This window comes from Gavia stellata, chromosome 16, assembly GCF_030936135.1.
Source record: "Gavia stellata isolate bGavSte3 chromosome 16, bGavSte3.hap2, whole genome shotgun sequence".
Lineage (NCBI taxonomy): Eukaryota > Metazoa > Chordata > Aves > Gaviiformes > Gaviidae > Gavia > Gavia stellata.
This window is the reverse complement of record NC_082609.1, coordinates 11,778,918-11,803,375: the sequence shown is the minus strand read 5'-3', so window position 1 is coordinate 11,803,375 and position 24,458 is coordinate 11,778,918. Positions and strand designations below refer to the sequence as shown.

At 42.6% G+C, this 24,458-nt stretch overlaps 1 protein-coding gene across 2 annotated transcripts in view; it reads left to right on the top strand.

Annotated features, from left to right (window-relative positions):
* Positions 1 to 287: 287 nt before the first annotated feature.
* Positions 288 to 24,458, top strand: part of ERGIC1 (endoplasmic reticulum-golgi intermediate compartment 1) — a 59,995-nt gene continuing 35,824 nt past the window's right edge. Inside the window, exons 1-2 of one of the 2 annotated variants that reach the window (XM_059825271.1) lie at positions 288 to 339; positions 22,810 to 22,871. In XM_059825271.1, the coding sequence (XP_059681254.1) occupies positions 320 to 339; positions 22,810 to 22,871 (82 nt within the window). In that variant the 5' untranslated portion in view covers positions 288 to 319. Of the gene's footprint in view, positions 340 to 22,753; positions 22,872 to 24,458 lie in introns of those variants that run through there. The other variant, XM_059825270.1, reaches the window with a different exon arrangement.

Below are 24,458 nucleotides of genomic sequence, written 5' to 3'. Positions count from 1 at the left end.
GGCCATGGGGTGCCGCGTGGAGCTCAGCGGGCTCTGGGATGGTGCCAAGGCGGCGGGCCGGGGCGCGGCGGGGCAGGCGAGGCCCGCGGGGTGCCGCGGGGGCCGGCCGCAGCCCGCAGCCCTCAGGCCCGCCGGCCGCCGCTCCCGCCGCTGCCCGTAACCCGGCGGCGGAAGCGGCGGCGGGCTCCAGCCGCCCAATGGGCTGGTGCTGCGCGGCGGCGGGGCCCGTCACTTCCTGGCCCTGCAGCCGGCGGCAGCGAGGCGAGAGCCGGGGCCGGGGGCGGCGGGGCCCGCAGCCTGCCCGGCGCCCGCTACCAACATGCCCTTTGACTTCAGGAGGTGAGTGCGGCCGGGCGAGCCGCCCACCAGCCCCGCGGCGACCGGCCTCGCCCGCCCCTCGGCGGGGCCGCCGCCCCCCGCCCGGCCTCCCCCAGCCCCGCCGCCCCCGGCCGGGGCAGGCAGCGCGGGCGCCTCCCACCCGGGAGCACCCGCTTGTGTGAGGCCGCCCCGCAACAGCGAGGCGAGGGCTGGGCCCGTGACCGGCTGCGGGTGAGGTGAAACCCGAGGGAGGCCGGGAGGAGGGCTGGCTGGCTGGATGGAAGAAGTAGGTCTGGGCAGGGAAGGAACGTGGGAAACTGGGAGGCTCTGCCCAGCGAGCGGCTGTTATTATACAACGCTGTTGTGCAAAGCAAAAAGGAGGTGTGTGGAGTTTCGAGCTCCCCCGGGCAGGCGGGGTGGAGCAGCGGGGCCTCGGGGGTGACTGCTGCGGGTGCAGCACAGGCCCCCGCAGCGGGTGTGGGGGTGAAGGTGCTGGGCCCCTTCTCCCACAGGTCCCCGCGCTCCCACAGCGGCTTTAGGAGGTCACTCCTTACGGTGAGGCCACATGTGAGAAAAGCTGCGCCCCGTGGCTCTCCGATGGCTGGGGAACAACGTCGGCTCCTCCACCTTTGGTTTTGGCGTTTTGAGCAGGTGTGAGTTGTGGGATTTGGCCCTGCTGCAGGGCGCCTGCGTCCCGAGGGCCGTGGCAGTGAGTTTCAGATACCAAAGCAGAAGCGAAGAAGACCGCTTTGACTCAAATGGAGCTGAAATAGTAACTGTGGATTAACTTTCTCTTTGAGCCATTCCTGAACGAAAGATTTGTAACTTTCCAAATTCATAGATGCCATGGGGAAGACGCACAGATGAGTTTTCTCATGTAGGTTTTACTAGAGCATTAACACTACAGTAAAAAATACATAGGTTTTTGGGAATTGAGAGATACAGTTGTAGATTGATGCTTCTCATGTAGGACCATCATGGACCATACATTTGCACCCCTTTGAGATGACAGGGGAAATGGTGATACTGCAGTTTTTCAGTTCTCCCAAACAAAAGTTGTGTATTGTATTTTTGCTGTAATTCTAAATCAGGCCTCTCATTTATACAGGCTAACAGGATCTTGTATGTGATCCGTGGGGCACTATTGAACATGGAGGCAGTTGCTTCTGAATGAAAACTTGCTGAAGCTGGAAACAGCATCTGCTGGATCATGTGGGATTCGGGGCCCAGAGCCCCATTTCTGCTTTTGTGTAAAATTTGGTAGAAAAATTCCTCTCAGCTTTGGAGCCATTCTGCCAGCTGCAAATCCCATTGTCAACTATTTTCAGACTTGTACAATACATGAACAATAAGGGATCCTGGGTTGTGGCTGTCACTTTGTAATAGCAGATAAAGAAAATGTTATTTCAGATGTCTTTGAAAATGTAATTTTTGTTGGGTCTCGGAATGTGCATGTGGAAACACTGGCTCACCAAAAGTAATCATCTTAAGAGACAACACTAGTGCTTCACTTTGGAATGAAACAAAGACATGAAGTAAAGGCTGAGTTGCAGAGTTTGTGTTATGAGTGACAAAAACATAGAGGCATCAGTACAGATCTGCATTTTAAAGATTCACGATTGCAAATAACTTCTTTGTCATTCAGATTGGAGTATTAGAAATAGACGCGTCAAAGCACCTTCTCAAATAACGTAAGCTTACTGAAGTTCAGCTTTTCTGCAAAGATGAATTTTAAAAAGACTGCCGTTGATAACAAGAACTTAATAATTTCTCTGTGCCTTTAAATATAGTCACATGCAACAAAGTACTTTCCTGTTTTAGAAGCACGAACAGAGTTCAGAACCAAAATTTTTGCAAAGGTTAGAGACTATCTTTTAACTGTTGTGGCTTTTGTTCATTGTGCAGTCAGTGGAACAAAATCTGCTGAGGTTGGAAAATTTTACTGTGTAGGTTAGGTATGATGCATACATTAAAAAAATGTACAGTTACTTTGTGACAACTGTAGAACATACAATACAATACTCTTAGAGAAATAAGGTTACCACCTGTAGTAAGTTTCTGAATGAAGAGGTAGTGATTTTCATTATGTAAAATGCAAGGTTTTTCTTTCAGAGATTTTATCTGGATGTTCTCTTCAGCAGGTACAGTGTGGCACCCTGTCTTTAGCACACACATTAAAGTGTGTGTTATGCCTATGTATGATTAGAAGGTTGGATTGATAAGAAACTTTTGAAATTGCCCCTACATATCTTCTAGAGTCCAAAATTCAGAGGTTCCAAGTGGAAACACATTGTGTTCTTCTGGAGGCAACAGATTTCACAGGTCCGTGTTGCTAATGCATCTGAAAAAATCACTGTCCTTAACTGCTCTGCTAGGGCATTTGTGAAGGCAAGTTCTTTGTTTGTTATATCCTCCCCTCACTTAGAGCTTGTATTTTTTATATTTTAGACTGGCAGGACATTGACAGCTAACATCAGTTGTAGAGAGGGGCATAGTAGCCTGGCTAGAAGTTTGGGTCTCGAGCTCTGGTTCCACACAAAATAGCTCTGGGAGGAATAGGTTGCCACAGTCTCATCTGAAGAAGATAGAGACACAAATGACAAGTAATGAAAACAGCCCGTGACCAAAAAAATGCCAGTTCTTCACCAAATGAAAGTCACACAAAGCATTTCCATCCGTGTGACTAAATCTCTTTCCTATCTCCTAGACTTATGGGTTCATATTTGGCCAGACTGAAGAACCCAAAGTATTTGAACATGTTTCTTGGAAGTTGTCTTCATGGGTCAGAGTCTGAGGCATATTGATTGGTATCAGATATGGAAGTAGCTTGTTTTGTTTCTTGTACCTTTTTTTTTCCCCATAGGACTTCTGTTTTCTTGACTTATCAATGGTTCCCTTTGCTAATCTAAAATGCATTTAATTTATAAATGAAATAATATTTTCACAGTAATTTCAAGTGAATAATAATTATTCTGTCCCAAGTATCTTTAGGGTTTTAATAATACTTAGTGCTTACCTAATGCTTTTCATTTTTCAAAGCATTTCATTCGCACTAATCTCTACAGTCCTGCTGTGATGTTGGTAAGGAACCAAGTTTTCAGCTTCCAGATTGGAGCCTTCTGTACAGGTCTGTTCAATGCATGTCACGAGACACCAGCCCTCCTACAGAACAACTAAATCAGTTTGTATTTCCGGAAGGCCTGGTTCTTTCTTATTTTTTTAAAACCTACTTGGCTGCAAGAGAGAGACAGATTTTTCCTTGTTGCCTCTCCCCCTAGTTTGTTAGAACTTGTGTCAGCAAAGCAGCTTCATACCTATTTGATTGGGGATTTTGAGTTATATTGCTGAAGCTGAAAGGGTATTTCCCCCTCAAGCCTTTAAGACCCAGTGTCACCTGCGTACTTGCAGCATCTGTGGATGGTTAAAATCATAATTAGATTAAACTGTAAGCCTGGGTCATCTTGAATGGTGATGGTGGGCCAGAAGGCTTCTCACATGCGTGGTACAGCTAGCAGGGAGGGTTAGCTTCAGCCACAAACGCCAGTGCTGGACTTCAGACTGCTCTGGTGTTGAGAATTCCAGAAGTAAAAATGAAGTGACTCCTGTGCACTGGATGTGGACATGGTAGAGAAACGTTACTGCAAGTTCTCTTGAGTCTGTTGGCTTTTCTTGGCATCTGCCTATTTGCATGAAAGAGTTACCGATGGCTTTGTAACAGATGCTGAAACTTCTGAACTATTTTGGTAGCTTTAACTGATTAGACTGAGAAAAACTAAAATAGACTGCTCTGAAATCAAGTTTTTGTTCTAACTGTGGGCAATTCTTAGTTGTGCCCTGCCCACTTTTTTTTTTGGCATGGAGTGGCAAATATCTGTGAATCCTTATTTTTATATTTAACTGAGAAATTCAGAATTTACTTCCCATGATTAATCATTGTGATATTTTCATTAGGGGTTTTTTTGTTGTTTGGGTTTTTTGTTGTTGTTTTTTATGGCTTGATAACCTGAATGAAGTAACAGTATGATGTACCTGGATTTTGGAGGTCAAGTGAAAGAAGCCAGACTTAGAAGGGATTTAGATTTAAATGCTGATTTAGAATGGAAGTTCTTTGCGGCAAAGACTCTTATTCCATCTGCACAGTACAATGGGCCCCCATAGTCAGCTGCTCTTTGGCACATCTGTGATAAATGATACTTCTTATGTGGGTATTCTAGTTCAGATATAAACAACATTTTTGTTGCTTTGGGAGACAGGCAGGTCTACGTCTTTTTTTAAATCAAATTGTCCAGTCTTAACCGAAGCTGACACACTTGCAACCGTATTGCTTTTAGGAGAGGCAGTGTGTTTGGTTTTAATTTAGACCTAAGAGTTGTGATGGCTAATAGGCAAACTGATGCTCAAGACATCTGACCTGGCAGAGTTGTGAAACCAGTGATACAGACTGCTTCAGCAACATCAGGGAGGTCTGTCTGTCTGCCTTTGATTCCCAACCAGATTACTGAGGGCAAACCGGCAGCTTGTAGGTGATTAGGAGTCTAAGGAGAAAAATCTTTTCCGAACTAAGCAACCCCTTGGACAACAATTTCTCATTCAGTTGTGAGCCTAAGGAAAATAGCTTTATTTTAGTCTTCAGATTTCAGAAAAGAAGGAACAAAGCTGTCTTTTGTAATCCTACCATTTTTCTTTCATCAGGTTTGTGAGGGTCATGACTTAAAATCTTTCTGTAACCCTTCAAATCTCACTTAAACTTGTATAGGATTTGTCCGGCCTGTTTGAAAATTTGCCAGTGGTTAAGCAGAAGTGGTGACTACGTGATGTTTTGGCACTGCCTAATAAATATCAAATGTTAGTGGAAATGTACATATTTGCTCAGGAGTTTCAATTTGGAATCTCTTTGTGAAGTCTCAACCAGCTCTGCATTTCTCATTGGATTGTGGTGTTCTGTACTCCATCCACCTCCTTGCTTTCTCCCAGCATGTTGTTTAACTAGCTACATTAACACACACTAGTTCCTTTGGCAAAATTACTCACTGAACTTACTTTACAAATGAGCTCACGGTGCCTCTCCTGTAGATGGTACATGGTGGTGATAGCAGCAGGTAGGTGTGTTCTTGGCTGAAACAATGTGGGGAGGACAAGAGAGAAGAATAAACAGCTAAGGCTGGCTGGTATGGCTTCTCCTGATTAGATGAGTTGTGCGTACCGGTTTGTGTGTAGCAATGGCATATCGGAAAGGTTTGCATATGCCCTGTACTAAGCCGTGCATGGTCAAGCTCACTTCCACAGCCATAGACATTGCCACTTGTACAATGATTTTGTTCAAAATCTTAAATCCTTAAAGCTGGTACTCACCACTTCCCAAATTAATGTCTACATTTATAACTAGTGGCTGTAACGTTGTTCTTTGTTGGTTAGATAGTTGCCTCTCTACACTTTGAAGGGACCTGCACTTTTTCTCTCTAGCTACTGAAGCGATAGCTTACCGCTTCAGAGCGCATGGTAACTCTGCAAGCGTATTTTCATCTTGAACTGCAGCCACATCTGGCAAGCATGTTCCACTTCACATTGTGCAATGTCGCTGGTAAACAAGCCTTCCAAGTGGTATTGCTGCCACCTTACGTAATTACCAAAGTTGATTTTGGTGCCAGGCAGTACCATGACTAACTTTGTTTCAACAATAGCCCTTTGAGGGCACCTGAGAAATTATTCTGCAGTCACAGCAGTCAGATGGGCAAGCGGAGTTGTACAGACAGAGTCTATTGATGTTTATGCCACAAATAACTGATTATACATAGCGTGCATATGTGTAAATATTGCTTCCTAAGTCTCCCTAATGCATTATTTCTCTTAAAATATACTTGGAGCAGAAAACTTTTCCTGAGTAAGTACAGAAGTAGTAAGGTCAGGCTTTGTAGGAAAGCTTTGTATTGTTCCTTCTGAACTTCAACTGTCCTCCTTTGTTCACTCGTTGATGACACAGATGCTTTCTTCATGCCATCATAGTTCATTGCTGTGAAAATGACTGAATGGCAGTGTAAACAGAGTTGAAGCAATACCACCAGCATCGAGTGAGAAGCTGTGGAAGTTGTTGAGCTTGTATTTTGAAGTGTGCATGTGTATTTTTTAGGCATGTAATTCAAATGGTGGGGGTGGTGAGAAAAGAATAGTCTTGCAATGAAAGGAGAAATAGTAGAATCATCTGGTTTTTTTGTCTTCTGTCCAAGCACAAGCTCTGAAGTGTTGTCTAGGTATTCCTGTACTGAGCCAGCTGCCCCCAAAATGGAAAACTTGTTCTGCCAAAAAATTATTAACCACAGTTTTGCCACAGTCTACAAAATCTTCCTTATACTGAAATGTTGGAGTATTTTAGTAGTGATCATGGGAGACACACACACAAGTAGGAATTGCAATTAGATAGACAGACAGTGCGGTTGGCTGCATTTGAATTGTGTGTATTTGGATGTTTGCTTTTTTGTTTGGTTTTTAAGGATGTTTCAGAATGAGATGTATATAGTTTAATCCAGAGAAGCCAGAAATATTGGCATTTGATAGAACAGCCTTCAAAATGCTATGTTAATATAGACAGACAGGTATTACTACTAACAGGATTTCAGGCAGTCATGGTTGCTTAGTATTTATTTAACAGTCATATCCTAAGGCAGATCACTTGCCTCCGTAATTGCTGTCCATTTCTGTAGACCACTGTGTGCTGTGAATAAAACAAGGTTGGAGAGCCTGCTAAAATACTAGCATAGCCAGTAATGTAAATATGACTTTGTATTTTCTGATAAAGTCTCAGAGCCTCACTCGGATTCCATGACACTCTAAATCAAATATGACCCTACTGAACTGGAATCTGAATCTGGCTGCTGCATTATAACAAGTTATATCTGGACTAACAAACAGTGGTAGACCTGGTCCCTAACTACAAGTTGTAGTTCTATCTTGGGTCTGTGTGAGTCACGTTTTTGTAGTGGGGTGGCATCAATACGGATGTTTCTTGGAAACTAAGTCAAAACCGGGAACTTCACTTGGAAGCCAGATGATACATATGAGTTGTACTTGCTTGTAGGTAATACAGTTATATGCAACTAAAAAATAGGACTGAGTTTTAGAAGCATATACAGAAATTCTCATCTCCTTAGATTGGACTGTAAATATGAGAACCTGAGCTGGTCACTGCAGGTTTATTGAAATTATTAGGTTAGATACTGAAAAAGTTCAATATATTTGAATCCCTGCTGGATGCCCTGGGAAAGGGTATGGTTTTTGCCCCTAAATCTTGTGTATTAAGAATGGCTTTTGTCCTGTAGAAATTGCTTTGGAGGAGAAGGAAGACTTTGTGTTGTATGTGTATACAGCAGTGAATGTCATTGTCTACTCCCTCCAGTCAGGGTTTTGCTATTCTTAACTCTCTTCAGCTTCAGGCAAGTAGCAATCCCTTTCTGAGCCTCAGTTACTGATTTCTTTCAAGGGGACCTTACTTTCTTCGTTCACTTTGTGGAGCAGTGGCTGAACAGTTTTTCCTTGGAGTGGTTTTCTTGGCCTGGTCTAGCGTGAGATCGTGAGACCAGCAGATGTCTAGGAGTTTCCCTTGTCAATATGGAGAAATCTGTCTGTCATGCAGTAGGGTATGGATTGGCCTGTGTCCTTTTGAGGGAAGCCTTATGAAGATGGAGCTAGTTTCTTTACCCTTTGTTTTTTCCTTTTTTCTTCTCCAGATGTTATATTTGTTCATGCCGTTTTGTACAAATCTCTGATTTGTATGCTGCCCTAGCGCAGCTGGGACTTAAACCTTTCAGAAAGCATCATTCACAAATAAAATCTACGTGGTTCTGATGCTAAATTAATCTTACCAGATCTTGTTTCAGTGTGTTCAGCAGTACATGGCAGCAACAGAGTCTTCATGGTTTGTGATTCCTGGAAGCTACGGGAAAGACTATGGTACAACTTTTTTTCCATAGCTGTGATCTGGTTTTGCTCTGAGTTGTGTGTAGGTAATTTCTTGGAAATCACAGTTCAAGTTTGAATTTTGTTAAGCGTCTGCTAGAGATCAGGACTTTGTGTCTGTGGGGAGAGCTGAGGAGTTGGCTACTGAGGCCAGTAGCACTGGCAATACTGGGAACCAGCAGCTGTGGGCAGCGAGATGGAGCCAGAGGAACGTGGCAGGAGGTAGAAGAACCCTGAGCTGGCAGGTCTCGAATTGGGAAAGGAAGAGATGTTCAGGACTGGGGGGCTCATAAAGGAGGGAATGGGTGAGGCATGGCGCTGGAGGAAGTGTCTGGGGGATACGATGGTGGGAGGCGCTGGGATGTGCTGGGAGGCGCTGGGATGTGCTGGGGAGCTGCAAGAGCAGGAATCTCTGAGCTTAAAGCGGATGAAGGCTCTGCGACAGGAAGGGTTACAGTCTACTTATGACATTCAAGTATCTGAACAATTTACTTAGTTTGGGGAGCAGCCATATATGTTTAATACTGTTCCTTGTTCTCTCTGCCTCCATTCTCTCTTTCTGATCTCCAGAATACGGTACTACCGCTCAGAAGTACAATCGCTCTTGCTTACAGTCCAGTGAAGGGCTGGATCCCTTTAAATACTAGTCCCCTTACTGGAACATTTTTTCTTCATGACACTTTTCTCCTGTTTTGATAAAGCAGAGTATAGTTTGCTCACTTTATTAAAAATACATGTCTCTTCCATCCTTCATTTTGACACCTGCTTCACTGCCTGAAAGGAAATAAAATGCCTGCTGGCAAGACTCCACTATTGAGTATTTGAGATTATAAATACTTTCCTCCTCCTAGTTACCTTTGAAATATGTTTGAGCCTAACATTTTATTTTGAAAAAAAAGAAGTGATGTACCACTTCCTCTCTTCCATTCTTCAGTACCACCTAAAATAGTTTGCTCTTTTGACGTATTTCAGCAATAGCAATAGCTATGTATTCCTAGGCGATAGAGAAGAAGCTTCTTATGCACTGAAAGAATAAGAGCACAAAATTTAGAACATGGTTGACAAAAAGGTGTTATGCAGGACAGCACAGTGGAGTCGGGGAGGCTGGCAGAAGAGAGAAAACAGGAGAACTAGCTCGTTGGAAAGAAATCAATTTAACGGGAGCAGAATGTATTCATTTTTTGTGCCCTCTTTCTGCAAGTGTTGTGGGGATTCATAGTCTTTTGTCCTAGAAATAAACGTTGGGGGTTTTTTTCCCTATACAATCCTGTACCTGCTAAGTAACTAGCAGACCAGATGACATAATGCTGCAGAGGCTGATGCCTCCAACATTCTCTCAGCCCCTTTCCCTAAATGTCCGGTTACCCAAAGGCTGGATTATATAATTAATGACAGTCCTCCAGGCTAACCTTGTTTTCTTGTTCTCAGTACTCCTCCTTATTTCAGAAACTTCCTCTGTTAGTTTCATTATGTTCTTGGAACTAGAATTAAGAGGGAGGAGCTGGCTGGCAAGGAAACCTATTCCTGCATTTCACTCCTGAGCTTAAAAGTGTGGAGAGTCAGCAGGTCAAAAAAAAGATTATTTGGAGGATCGTGCTTTGAAAACTGGGGTGATGTTGCGAGTGAAAAGCCAGTCATACAGAATTTGAAAATTGCAGTCTTCACATGATTGCAGTACAGAAAAACTAGTTTAAAACCACATTAGCCCCTCCACCTCCTTGTTCGGTTCTTCACATATCAATGTAATTTTGAAGCCTTGAGAGTTTGTCCATTAAAGCTCAACTTCTGTTCTATGTGTGTTAATACCCTATTGTGTGTAAATGAGGACTAGCTGATTACTTAATGATGTTTGTATACTGTCTGCTGTTACGCAGGTGTTAATCTTATAGAATGTGTTAATAACTGCTTGGTATTTACAAGTATCGGCTTATTAGTCCTACTTTGAGTCTTTATTTGCATCTCAAACTCGCATGCAGGGCCAGGCTTTGGTAGCTGTATATTCAGTGTTTACCTTCCGTGTGAAACTTAGATTAACAGGATCATTTATTTTACTTTCCACATGCTTCGAAGTTTGCGTCCCAATTCACAAAACCATTCCTGATCGAGATTATTCGTAAACGTGCACTCTAGGCACAACCCTGTAACTGAACCGAGGCTTATCTCTTGCGGTGTGTATCCAGTTTGGTTTCATAAGCGCATCTTCCTGGAGGTTTCCTTGCACAGACCTTCAAAGAAGTTGCAATTTTGTTCGGAAATCCTTCATATTTCTGCAGAGTTTTTCAATTGTAGATTTCAACATGCTTCATGAAAAGTGAGTAAATGTCACCAGGTGCCACTCTGCAAAATGAAGAAGCTGAAGAAGAAAGATTTAATTGACTGGAACAGAAATTACGCAGTGAGTCAGTGCTGGGAGCGGAACAGAATTCAGGTCTGTTGGCTCCCACTGCTGCATCCCATCCACGGAATCTCAGCGTGGCTGTCCTAGAAGCTGTCCTGAGCCGCTCTCTCTGCACATTATGTTCTCATCTGCTGTCAGACAGGAAACATAGAAATTTCATTTAAACAAAGAAGTGACAATCGCAAAATGAAGTGCTCGGAGTCAGTATTTCCTATTTTCTTCCCCTGCTGCTGACTTTTTGCCATTATTTTCCTACTCTATAAAACAGGGTGATAGATTTCGTGTACTTTGTTGGAAGAAAAGTTACTACTTTTTATCTGTACTGGATTGTGTAGGAGCTAAGTGTTCTTGCAGAGTTGTCGGAGCACTCGTTTGCCTTTAGATGGGAAGAAAAGCAGCATGGTCTAAAGAAAGGATTTCAGAATGAAATCTTGAACTAATATTTCTCCATAAAAATAGAAAAATTAGTGCTTCCTATATGTGTATAGAGGAAGGCATTAGAATAAGGCACCTCTACTTCCTTTGGACTGTTTTAGAGTGAATTTACAGGTATATAGAAATTCTTCCTTCTCTGATAGATCTGTGGGGCAAAATTCTGGATTTTTGTCCGGAACGGGTACCGCAAGGACCGTAAGAAGTTGAAAATACGTGGGGAGTTGGAAGTCACTACTTTTTTAGAGTAAAGTAAGAGAGGTTTTACTTAAAAAGACATGCTGTTCTTCATGTTTCCCCAACTAAAACCAAAACAAAATAACCCAAGAGAATTAGTTCTGACAGAACTTCTACTCTCTAAATCTTCTTGTTTTATTTTAATGCTCTTTCCACTGTCCCTGAGAGAAGACCCTCTTGCGTTCTGACATCACTTTGGAGGGAACGCGATGTTTCAGATAGCTTCCCTCTCTGTCGTTTAGAGGTCTCCAGCCCTCTTACTCAGGGGTTGCATCTTCTCTCAAGCCCATGCTTTCCTAGTTTAGGGACTTGGTCTGACCAGGTCTGACTTTTTTTTTGTAGCGGCTTTCAAGTATCTGGGGTACATAATCCAGCCCACAAAATTGCTGAGTAGTCTCCTGTGTCACCTGTCCAGCCATCTGCTCATTCCTCTCCTCTTCCAGGGGAGTCTGATGGTGTCCAACCCCCGCTCTGGGTCACTAGGCAGACTTACTCCTTTATCATCATTGTCCCAGATACTAGCTGTTCACAAGGGCCATCTTCTTTACTGTTGATTATTTAAAATATTCTGTCATTAGGCACATGGAATGGGGTAACTGGTCTTTCAGGCCATCTCTGCATACCCTGGAAGTCCGCCTACTCTTACACTGTTGAATAAAATCAATTTAACAAGTCAGGTCCTGGTCACAGTAGTTCCAGGTATGGTTTTAACAACTGTGAACAATAAAAGTCCACAACAACAACTTCAAACAGTTGCCTGGGATTTTATTTTTATTTTTTAAGTAGATGGTCTTTTGTTAATCAGAAAAGCACTATGTGTGCAAACCTGACTCAGCTGTTCTGTTCTACCTTTACATTTCCCTCGTCTTGAACAGTCACATTGAAAACTGAATTGGTGGGTTTAGATTTATCCATTATACAAAAGTAACAGTTTTGCTTTTAAAGATCTTACTGCAAGTGTCTGATGTGCTTCATAGGGAGGAACAAAGCCAGAAAGGTAGGTTCTGTGTTAGAGGTACCTGTCTGCATTTGGTGGAGTGAGGGCGTGTGTATAAGCCTGCTTCTCTTTATTTAGTGTGTATAAGCTTGCTTGTTTTTATTTAGAGTTAAATGGCCTCTGAAGAGGTTAAAAGCTACTGCAGTGACTACCTAGGGCTGAGTGCCTGATGGCTTGTGCTGTTCAGTTGGTGTGGTTGGCCAGCTCCTACTGCCAAGCGTTCAAAGGCTGTTAAGGCAGCTTTGTTGACAAAGCAGGGATGAATTGTCCCAAAGTCATTATTTGAGAGCAGTGACCCAAGGAAACAGAGGAACAGTTGCTGCCTGTTAAGCAACTTTGTTTTTTTAAGCTGTTAGCTAAGTGATTTGATTTTTTTTGTTTAAAATCTTTTGTTCTTCTATTAGCATTGGAATATTCTATATGCTTTCCTGGTTTCTCTTAGTTTTTCTAGTACCTTGTAATCTTTTTTTTTTTTTTTTTAAATGTCTGTCTCAGTTAAGAAGCACTGAGAGATAAAGTCCTGGGGCAGCAATTTCTTCCTATCTTAGTCTAGTAGCTACAGCCTGAGAATCTGTTTTACTTCATATTTGTGTTGTGGCAGATGGGGAGTGCCAGTTACTGGGTGTTTCAGTGAATGCTCTCTGTAAGCAAGCTCTTTCACTGAGTTGCTTCATGAAACCTCTAAAATATGTCAGTGAACACAGACCCTGTGGTACCCTGAGCTGTTGGCGAGGCAGGTTTTCTCTTACGCGCTTTGTACTTCTGATTCTTAAGCTTTGGTTAGATGATGGACATCTCTTTGCCTGAGCAGTCAGCAGATTGCAAAAATACAAATGCTCCTTGACACAAAACAGCATGCCTTTGGTGGGAAGGTTTCTCTAGAAATACCGGTGGGTACTGCTGGAAGGGTGTTTCCCTTCTGCCATTAGTCTCCAGCCTCAATGATCTTGCTCTGACAACAGTCTCTCCATAGCTTCCTTTTGAATCCATGAATTCACAAAGAAGATATCCAATACGGCCTCTTTTTTTCTCTTTTTTTTTTTCCCCCTTCTGCCTCCAAGCTACACTGATTTTGGGGGGGCAGAAGGAATCTTCTGACACAGACATGGTGACTAAATTCTGATCTCCTTTGTAACACCAACCTCGGCTAAAGTTTTCCTGGAGAGAGAAAATGGAGTCTATTTGTGCACAGTTGTCTTTTGAATGTCAGATGGACTTGATCCAACTTACGTTTATCATGACTGAATTTCTTTCTGCTTCCCATGTCCTCCTTAAACGATAAAGCATTTTATGCAAAGTGAATTGCTGGATTCTCAACTGTAAGTGGTATCTCTGCTAAGAGCCTTAATAGCAGCAGGTGTTGAATGAATCATAGTCCGTAAACTCTTCTGTTGTTTCTAGGGATGCTTCTTCCGGAGGTGGTAGGAGCAGTAATACGAGGAAAGTAAGCTGTGCGGTAGCCCGTACTGCGGACTGTCTGAAAACTCTTCAGAGCCATCGTTCCAGGTCATTTCGTGTGCAGTTAAAAATGTTTCCTGAAGTGGGGTTGAGGTTGCTCATTCTCCTCTCCCCACTTCACACCCACCTTGGTTTCCTGAACTGCTAATGCACCTCTTCTGTCGTGAAATGACAAAGTTAAAAATAGATACAGCTATACAAATCTCGTGGGAAGAGCTGGTTGTCTGTCTCTGCATCAGATCTATAGCTCCTGTGGGGAACCAAATAAAGGTGACTGAACCAACCATCTCTGCTCTCTGAATCATATGTCTGTAATGCAGCAGTATAACAGAAATGTTCAAGGAGGCACATAGGAAACAGTAAGAGGAAGAATAAAAGTGTGTAGAGTGACAAATCCCAAGGTTATGTCCTTGTCTCCAGGCAAAATGAATCTTTGTCAAAGTTATGGATGATTCGTCTCTTCTATGGCAGCTGAATAGAAATTGTTAGTTAGCTGGATTCACTGATGTCTGTGAAGTAATTAAAGAGTCTGGTGTAATTCAGAAGGATGTGGCCTAAAAATGGATTTATTTATAATGTCTAAATGGTAGATGCTCTCAAAGAAGAGAAGACACTAGATGTTTTCTAACCTGTTATCAGACAGAGCTGACTGAAGATGACTCTTACAGAAGGTGAAATGGATGCTGGCATAGGCTTGACTGTCCAAGGTTGCGTTTAGTAGCTGCCTTGCTCTTTGTGTACCTTCCACAGTGCATGTAGTTTTCATCAAAAGCAGTCTGGGCTTACTGTTTTGAATGAATATATGTTCCTAGAAATGTACCATGCAGCAATTTTTCTATCCACCTGAAAAAACAGCTAGTATAATTCACATATAGAGCGTTTTAGCTTCTTTTGACAAAAAGCACTTTTTTTTTTTTTTTTTTGAAGAATAGGTTTCTTAAAACTTAATGTGTCTACTCTGCGTGGGATACCTCTGTGTCATTAAATTTCTTGCACATGGCAAGTACAGTGTGTAAAAGTAAAAATTCTCTCTTCCATGTTGTAACTCCGTTTACTGGTGAGTATGTAATGAATGGACTTTGTAAGGAACAGGCAAGCTCTTTGTTACGTTAGTCAGGAATTGGTGTGTGTGCGGAGAAATACTGGCATCAAGCTGTCTTGGATTCTTCATATTTGAGGCCTGCAGCCATACTCTGATTCACTTTTCTTTGGTTTGCAAGAAGGATTTGATAAACGGGGAAAAAACAGCAGGAATGTTACACTTGAATAGAATTCCAGTTTGCAGGAGCTGTGCTACTTACTGTTATACCAGCACACAGGTAGAAGCACAGGGGGAAAAAAGTTTTGAAAACTGCTTTAACTGGCTTGTATTCCCCTGTGCAGTGGCAAGGAAACATTTCTTTCATGAAATGATTCTTAAAAAGGCCAGCCTCATCGTCTTGCTCTTTGTAGAGCAGAGAGCTTAGCCTACAAATTCAGCGTTAGCTGGCGTGCCGGGTTTTAGAGCTTGCTTTCCTGGTATACGAAAGGGTGAGTGGTTTTAGGGAGACAGTCTTGCTTTTGAAAAGGTTCTGAAAAGACAGACTTATTCCTGTTTTCTGACTTACACAGCTGTCTTGGGAGTGAATTAACCTGTACTGCAGATACTTAAATATTGTGTGAGAAGAGGGAATCTCAACAGAAATCTGAGTGATACAGCCTGTATCAATGCCCCACAGCCTCCTACTGAAGTGGTGACTGCCACTGAAGGCAGGGTTTATTATTTCTTTGCTCCTTTGTGCTGTGATTTAAACTTGAGATGGTGTTTGACCAAGGGCTTTTGTTGATCCAGGATGCCATCTCGGCTTGGGAGGGTGTGTTATTCTTCATTTCTTTAGTCAAGCAACCTGTCCTCTGTGTATGTGTCATAGGTGCCTTGCCTTTCTCTTTTTCAGTCTGCAGCCCTTCTGTTTCTCAGGGCAGTTCTGTTTCTTGCCAAGAAGGAAGCAATCAGGGATGGAGTTTTTGCTGACCCTAAAAGCCCTTTGGGACAGTTCAGGCTGCAAGGCTTCACCAGTTGGCTTTTTCTTGTCTGGGTTTTCCCCTGCATCTTGGAAACCCTAGGGACATCTCCCCCACACCCTTTTTCTTCTCTTTGAGAGACATTATGGTATCTGATAGATTATGATGGAGATGTTGCTCCCTTCTCATCATGAATGAGTGCTTGTCCAGCACTGGGTCTCCAGCATGGAGCATGTTGGAATACACTGGCTCCGCAATTCTTCAAATTTCTTATTGCAGTAGCAGCATAATCTTTATAGTATTTTCAAAGTTAACTTTTTGTATCTGTACTCGATAATCTCCCCTTTGTCTACTTTAGTCAAATCTGCCGTAAAATTTTCAGTTATTTGGTTAACAGCAGAAATGTAACTTCACTATTAAATGCGTTGTACTTGCAAGTCACTTCAACAGAGTTACTTGTTAATGAAGCAAATTGGTTCAGCAGCACCAGGCCGTCTCTTTTTTCAAAGAGATCTCAAAGCTACTGATGTGTAAGAAGGTTGAGGTAGTTGTTCACTGTGCACTGGACTGGTTATTGATAGTGAGTAATGTCACCAGGAATTAGTGACCTCAACTTCAAATGTGGTATCTGCTGAAAAACAGATGCCACTTCTAAAAGCTGGTTAATATGGGAGGTGGAGAATCAAGCGTTGTTTCAACACCCACATTCTTCTGTGTGAATCACAGCCATGGACCCTTGCTGCTAAGACAAGATGACATGATGTATTTACGCCACCACTGACCTGCTAAAGGTGGAAAGTCAACTGCGACATTGATTATTTTTTTTTTAAATTTTTTTAATCATCTTTGACATCAGAAATGTAATTTGCTGTCAATGAATGATCGTGTCCTCTAAACGCCATCCCCTTTCAGTACGTGCTGCAGAAGTACCTACAATAGAGCCGTATGCTTCAAAAGAAGGCTAATGTTTAAACAGTTGGTTTTTCTGGGGAAAAACATAATCTGCCTGAAGAACAAAAATGTTTTTCCCGTCTGTGGGCATTAAAGCTAAATTTCTGAATCATCTGAGGAGTGGAAAGGGATGAGAATTAATCTGTTTGCTGCTGATTTATGGTGCCTGAATTCTGTTCTGTGACCAAGTGCCACATGTGAATGTGTTGCTCTTTTGCTTGGCTGCTTAATTAACTGGAATCCAAAATACAGTCCAAGAGCTGCAAAACATCTTTCCCTTGCCCCTTAGTTAAATCAGTGAAAACAGACCTTGCAGAAGGGTACATGAAAACATCCCACTGCTGCTCGTTCCAGAGTTGTGTTTCAGTGCTCCATAGACAGAGGTAAAGCATCTGCTGTCTCTTTGCAGTGACTGCACACAGTGAGTCCGTACTATAGGGAGATTTATAAGCTGTGCTCTGAATGTCTGCCCTAGGTGACATGGCCAGTGCATTGCTCCTTTGTTTGTGCGAGGGAGGGGTGGGCACACTTGAGGGTTAAAACAAATTCTGTAAACTGAAGGAGGAATTAGTGTTCTTCCTTCTCTGATATGAACTCCTTTAGGTATCGGAGTTTCCCTTTGCTACAAGACATTAAAATTTAACCACCATCTAGTTAGTTGTACTTCCAAGTATTATTTTTTTTTATCGCCTCAAGTTCTTTGCTTCTTGCTCATGAAAAAGTTAACAGCATCTTACAGAGATGTTACTTTAGTATTTTATTTAAGCTCTTTTCAGACTCCAGAGAAGTCAGAGAGAATTTTTCTCTTCGGAGAGGTGGTAATCTTCAGTGAAATAATGTATTTATTACTTCATTTCGTGAAATATTTCAGATCCAGACTTGAAACTGTTCAGGTGTATATAAAGCATGCCCTGGCAGGAAGCCCTGCCCATAGCAGCTCCTGCTGAGGGAGTGAGCTCATCCCGGTTCTCAGGGCAGGCATTGAAAACGCAGTGTTTGGGTAGACTACTTCTGCCCTCCCTGTCACCCGTCTTGCACTGTCAATCAGATAGATTTGAAAGGAAAGTCAGGAATCACCCCAGGGCTGATGATGTCAACTTGCTTCGTTCAGTTGGGTCTGACCTACCATTGCCTCTGTGTAGCGAGTCTTGGACGTGATTGTTTGTGGCTGTCCCACTTAGATGAGCACTACCGAATCTGCCTCTGGCTTGTTAAACACTTTGATGCTTTCTGTGGCTCTAGGAGATCCTGAAAAGTGAGCACAAAGAGCATATATTGTATCTGAAGAAAAAACAATGTTTGAATAGCAACAGACCATATCAGTCTAGATATAGCTTTTGAAGTCCATCTCATACTTACTAGCACTTGAAATCTGCCGTCTTTTTGTTCGGCTCCGCTGAGGTGCCCCCATCTCCAATTTTACCTCCCTGTCCACTTGCACAACTGCGGTAAGATGAGACGAAACATGTAATTTGTGAGAGGACTGTTGCACACCTGTCCATCAGACAGCTGGCCTCAGACCTCACTTAATCATGCTAAGGTTTGTGAATTCTCTGTCTGAATCTATTTAAGAATGATCCTTGTGCTGCTCTTCTTTACAATGCTGTCTGACCAGTTTGTTGACGTTCCTGTCAGGGAGGTGAGAAAGTTTTTGGTTTTGTCCTTTCAGCACTGGATTGAGAAAAAAGTATGGTAGCATTCCCTGATGCTAGTTATGAATGTTGGTTCCTGCGAAACTATGACATTGCCAAACAGCCTTTTTTATTTCTTTGTTTGCAACCATGCTGTCCATTGAAAGAAAACACAATAGATACACTGGATGTGTCAGGAAATTCCTTTGTTATACTGATGACAGCCTAGTTCTATCTTTAGCCTCGTATTCTGGTATTGCAAGGTCCAGCCCTCCCTTTATGAGGATACGTATGACCTGGAGGAAGAGCTTTCCTAGCAAAAAGTTTATTGTTTCCACTCTGCAGCTATGTCAGTTGATTGACTCAAAGATATTACTTCACCTTACAAGTCTTGCCTTTCTGAGCGAAGGAAGAAAGTTGCCAAAAGCTAGATATAAATAATGTGCTGGTCGTCCTGTGGAAACTGTACGTGTGTGTGCTTTGTAAGCGTTAAGTAATGTATCCCCACGTGAAAGTGGGGTGAACTGCTGCATGGTACTGTAGGTTAAGAGAGCTCACTTAGCAGTTAGTGCGAGGCAGTGAACATGGTGTAAATCTACACCCTGGTTTCTCATGGTCATTTTGGATATGACTACAAGACTATCAAAGTGGATATTCACAGTGTAGTACAGTGCGTCTCGCTGTGTTATGAGCTGGCTGGTATAACCTTTCTGAACATCGAACCTTCCTCCAGCATTAGTAATATCTTCCACTGCTTTGAATGTGCCAGTATCAGACATCTGTAAGGCAGCTTCTGCAATATATAGAGCACGAGGTTCCTCTCTGTTCCCAGGGTACAAATACTCTTCCAAGTGACCAACGCCTCAGGAACCTGGAGGCATATTGGAATTTTTACTGCAGGTGCTTGCAGGAACATCTGACCTGAGGGCAAGTAAAACCTGTTCCCCTTTACCATGCATACAACTCCATGGCCTCCTCCCTCATACATTACAAATCATCTGTGGTGTCTAATCCTCTTTCTTTTCTCTTCCCAGGGCAGTGTAAGTGATCCTCTGCAATTGCTTTGAGCTCTGTGGCAGGAAAGAAGCCACCGCTGGTGGCAGAAGGAGAAGGGTTTGTCTAGTGGAGTCTAGCAGTTAATCAGATTTTTAACCCTTAGGTCTGATACGAGCTATGGCTTTCACAAATCTCTGATTTCTTGTGGCTTAGGGTCTCCTGTTACAATAACTTCTGTCAATTTCATGGATTTGCTTGAGAAGTTTACTTGATTTACTTATTTATTAGAATTTTATGTATTTAATGAGGCCTTCTTTGGGGTTCCATCCTCTACTTACTGCTGGGATCTCATATCTCTTGTGTCTCACAAACATACTTTTCAAGCTGTCATTGAATCCTTCGCAAATTTTATCTTCTTTTAACTCAGAGTTAACAAGATAGCTCTGTTCCCTGGCCATGCCAGCATCTCCATCATTCTCTTCAAAGTTTGATGTCTTGCTATGCTTTTGGGCTTCCAACTTGCCCTTCTCTGAATGTGTAAACCCAACTACTGTTTTCACTATCCTGGAGCAGACTAAATAAATGGTACTTTCTCAAGCTGTGGCCAGTATCAGACGTTTTGTTCTCCCAAGATACATGCACATACCCAGTCCTTTTTTTCTTTTGGTTTTGGTTTCTTTTTAGTTTCTCTTGGACTTACTGGTATCATGTGTCAGTGAGCAAAAGCTAGCCAACAGTGTTTGCCTCTTATTCCAAACCTGTCTCTTTCCATTCCCTTGCTGTTAATGTTAATTGTTTTGATCATTTCAGCATCCTTCTGCAAGCTTAAATACAGCTCTCCTGCTTGGCTTCCCTTCTGCTGCTTGAGTCAGGTTCTGGATGTCATCCTTCAAGTTTCCGCGTTCATCCATAAGATCTCAGCTGAGTTTTCCTCCTTCCTCCCTACCATCCAGTCTGCTCTCGTTGCTTCTTTTGCATACGTTGTCCACTCTTGATTCTGTGTTATTCTTTAGTGTCTGTCCTTATCTAAAAATACGTTAATTCTACAAAACAAAGCCGTTAAAGCTTTATGCAGTTCTCCTGGGTTGTTCTGTACTCTTGTACATGCTCCTAGACTGTAAGTTCAAGGCTGGGACACTGTTTGGCTGATGTTCTTTGCCTAGCAAGCTGTGTACGCTCACTGCGCTCATACATTAAGTGATCCTTAAAGTGCATTAAGGGCCTCATGTGACAACTATTGTGAATGTGCTGTACTGTGCTTGCAGGGAGGCTTGAGCCTGTAAGTATAGACCCAAGAGTTGTCAAAACTCCAGGCAAATCAGATCCAGAGACTTGCTTAAAGACCTCTTTAGATGTGTGTCATGGTTATAGAAGAGAGAGGGAATGTAACATTGTGGTAGAGGAGATAGGAAGCAGAATAGCATGGAGAGGGTGGACTGCCTTTTAAGCACTTAAGGCCAGGCGATAAATGTGGCTGGGAGCCATTGATTGCTTTCTGTTGTGTCTTTGCCTAATCCTAGCTTACTTATGCCACGTAAAACTTGATTTGTGGGGTTTGGGTGTTACTTATGTGATTGAAATGGCAGTCCGAGAGGAGAGAACCCTGCCATGACATCAACTTTCCACTGAGTTATTTAAAAAGCTAGATTTATATTTTTTTTAATCCTGTGATGGGTCATCATTTTAATACTAGTAAATATTTCTCATTGTAAGAACAAATTTCCTTTTATAGTATCCACATGCTGCTGTTTTTACTGAATCCAGCATAGAGCTATTTCCTATTTCTAATTGTTCACTCACACTCAGCAGTTCTTGCGTGTTCATGTGCTGTCTCTCTTTTTCTCTCTCTCTCAGCTTTTTTAGCCTTGTTGATCTATTATTGTGACTTTGGCGAGACGACGCCAGCTTTCAGCATTTAATGGGCTGTGAGCGGGAACGATCAGCTACTTCCTCTGCCTGTGAGACCATGATGTCATCAGCTACTCTGGGTTGCTTTACCATCCGCTGCTGCTGTTGCTTTGGTGTATGTGGAAAGAATGTAAACAGCACTTTCCAGATGTTCTCCGGGCAGCTGAAGAGCCATAAATGGACTGTTTGGTTCAGGAATATTACTAATCTATTTAGGAGATGGCAGTGAATAGAGTCGTAAAAACGTATCGCTCCAATGCGTATCCTGTGCAGCATGCTCTGACCAGTGTATCACAGTCGGTTGTTGGAATGGTTAAGTGATTACATAGCATGTTCAGGACTTGAGCTGGGTAGATGAACTATCTTTATACCTGCTCTCCTTCCCTCTCTTACCCTTCCTTCCTCCAGCTTCAACTCCTGAATGAAACACAGCAACGATGACCTTCTAATCTCATGCAAGGCAAATGCTGGTTTTGTTCACCTAGAGTGCCTCCAAGTTGTAAGTGATCTCAACAGATGAAGAGTGAAGAAAAGAAAGATAATCTAGTTTTTAAACTCTCAGTATAAAATTTGGTGTAGTAGGAACAACTGGATAAACATGGGGGTGTTTCATCTTGGTGCGGTATAGAATAGGAATTTGGAAGCCGGTGTCTCTCATGCCTCTCCAGGGCTGGAAAAAGCATCAAATCTCACCCACTTGTGGTATATCCAAAAAAAGTCTATTTTGGGGGAGAACCAGTCACTTCCTTCTTTAGGGTGTGTGTGTGTTTTTAATGTATTAATTAATTTTTATTGAGTGGTGGAAAAACTGATGTCAGAGCTGCATTGCGGCTGGACATGCAGTAACACAAGGCTGTAGGAAATAATACAGCTAACATCATAAGGGCAGTGAAAGTTTACCCATGGAGAGTTTAAAATAGCAAAGCTGAGCCATATGGATATTAAAAGATGTGACTGAATCAAAACAACGGTCTAATATTAAACTAGATTTTGCTGGGGGAGTAGCAAACTTCTTGGTTTAATTTCCCTTGTGTATCCCGTGTCCAGGAGTCGGTTTCTTGCCACAACACCTTGATTTCTGACTTTGGTATTGTCAGTTTCTGGCTATTGCAGGATATAAACTACAAGGGGCAATATAGATTGTGTCTCACTGTTTTTTTGCCAGGCCTCTTTATTCAGGAGTCTGTAGAGTATCCTTTTCCTTTTACGGTGGTCTGTAAACTTGTCCAGCATAACTTCTTCCTTGCCATCTCTCACAGTTCAGATTGCACAGATCCATGACAGCAAGGCGGAGGGAGGCGGAGAGAAGTGCTTTGGAAATTGGAGCCAAGAAGGAGCGCCGTTACATAATTGTACAAAAGAAAAAGGATTTTTTGTTTTGGTTTGGTTTTCCTTCTCATATCCTTCTGCGAACTGAAAAAATTTTGTTGGAAAGCTGGATGGAAAAACTTCAGCATCATTCATCCCTGTGGGGACATGAAATGTATTGAAATGTTCCACCTGTTTTATGGCTGTTGCTTTTCCTCTTTCAGGTTTGACATCTACAGGAAGGTGCCAAAAGACCTTACACAGCCAACCTACACAGGGGCTATTAGTAAGTAACACTTCTTTTTGATGTCCTTGTATACCCCTGGTCTAAAATTAAAGATCGTTTGGCTTCTCTGTCTCCAGGGAATTTTTTTAAAGGGATATTAAACACTGGAAAGGGTATCCTTTGTTGCTGAGACAGCTCATTTTGCCCAATCTGTCAGGTCATACTAAACAGCAGAGTGGTTTGCATGGATTCAGAATCTCAACAACAAAAAGTAATAAAGATATATTGTCATGAAAGGGAGCTCCTAAAAGCTGGCGCTGAAATACCCACTCTTCTAGCTACTGAAGTAGCTAGAGAGCTTTTTGCTAGTGTCCTCCCATGAACAGAAGCTGTGAGTCTGCTCTAAACACTGGTGGGGGGGATGACTGCAGATTTTTTTACTTTTCTCTGATAGGCATCCATCCCTTCAGTCAGGGTGAAAAACAGCTGGTAACAGTTGCATTCACAGTTAGTGTACCTAGGTGTTTGCTTGCTGAAGAGACTTGAGGAATCAAACTACTGCAAATAGGGAATCCAGGTTCTGGACCAGTAAGGAGCAGTGTGGGTGACAATGTGCGGTGACCAGCGGTGAAGATGATTTGGGAAACACATATTTCTCTCACAACATACTTGGGGGATTCATCTGATGTTGTAGGTGGGACTAATGAGCAGAGATCTTATTTTGTTGTTATTTGTCATGCTTTTAAAGAAGAAAAATTGCTTGGTCAGAAACCACCGATAGCAATCCACTCTCACTCCCGTGTATCAATACATAGACTTTGGCTGATATAAATCTCTTGCCTTGGGCCCCTTTTCCTTCCTTCCTCCTCCTGAGGGAGGCTGTAGGAGGCTGAGTAATGCAATTTCACACAATTACATGCAGTGAGTGCACTGTGTGGAGTGGTAAACATTGATCAGGTTGATCCTGCCAGGCCTGTAATCAGACACCTAATGCAGCTTTCCTGTTCCATTGAACAGTGACTTCCTTTGATCATGTAGCTGTGCTCCATTCATCCATTCTTGTAGATGGGTCAGTAGCCTTGTATGTCATTGCTGACGTGAGTGATGTCCTATCCCTTGGTGACAGCAGGCATCAAATAGAACTGAGTCAGTAGCAGTGAATCAATGGAAACAAAGGAAAGCCCTTTGTGAGCTAAAGAAAATCCTCACTCCTTACTGTGACAATGGTCAAAGACTGGAGCAGGTTGCCCAGAGTGGTGTGGAGTCTCCATCCTTGGAGGTACTCAAAACAACTAGACCTGGCCCTGAGCAACCTGCTTTAGCTGACCCTGCTTTGAGCAGGGGAGTTGGACGGGATGATCTCCAGAGGTCCCTGCCAGCCTACTCTGTGCTTCTGTGAAGATAGCACATTACTCTAAATATTTACTTTCAGAGAGTCCTTGTCCTCCATGTTCTCCTGACAGCTGAATTACTTGTATGTTAACTCCCTTTTAGGTTTGCTGAAAGTGTGAACAAAGGGCTTGAATAAAACTGTTTGCTAATTTAGAGGTGTATGAGATTTAGTGTTTTGAAAGAACACTTTGAACTTGTTAGTGATCTCTTCTGTTTTGGAAACTAAGAGTTCCCACACTATAACTGGGCTCCCTT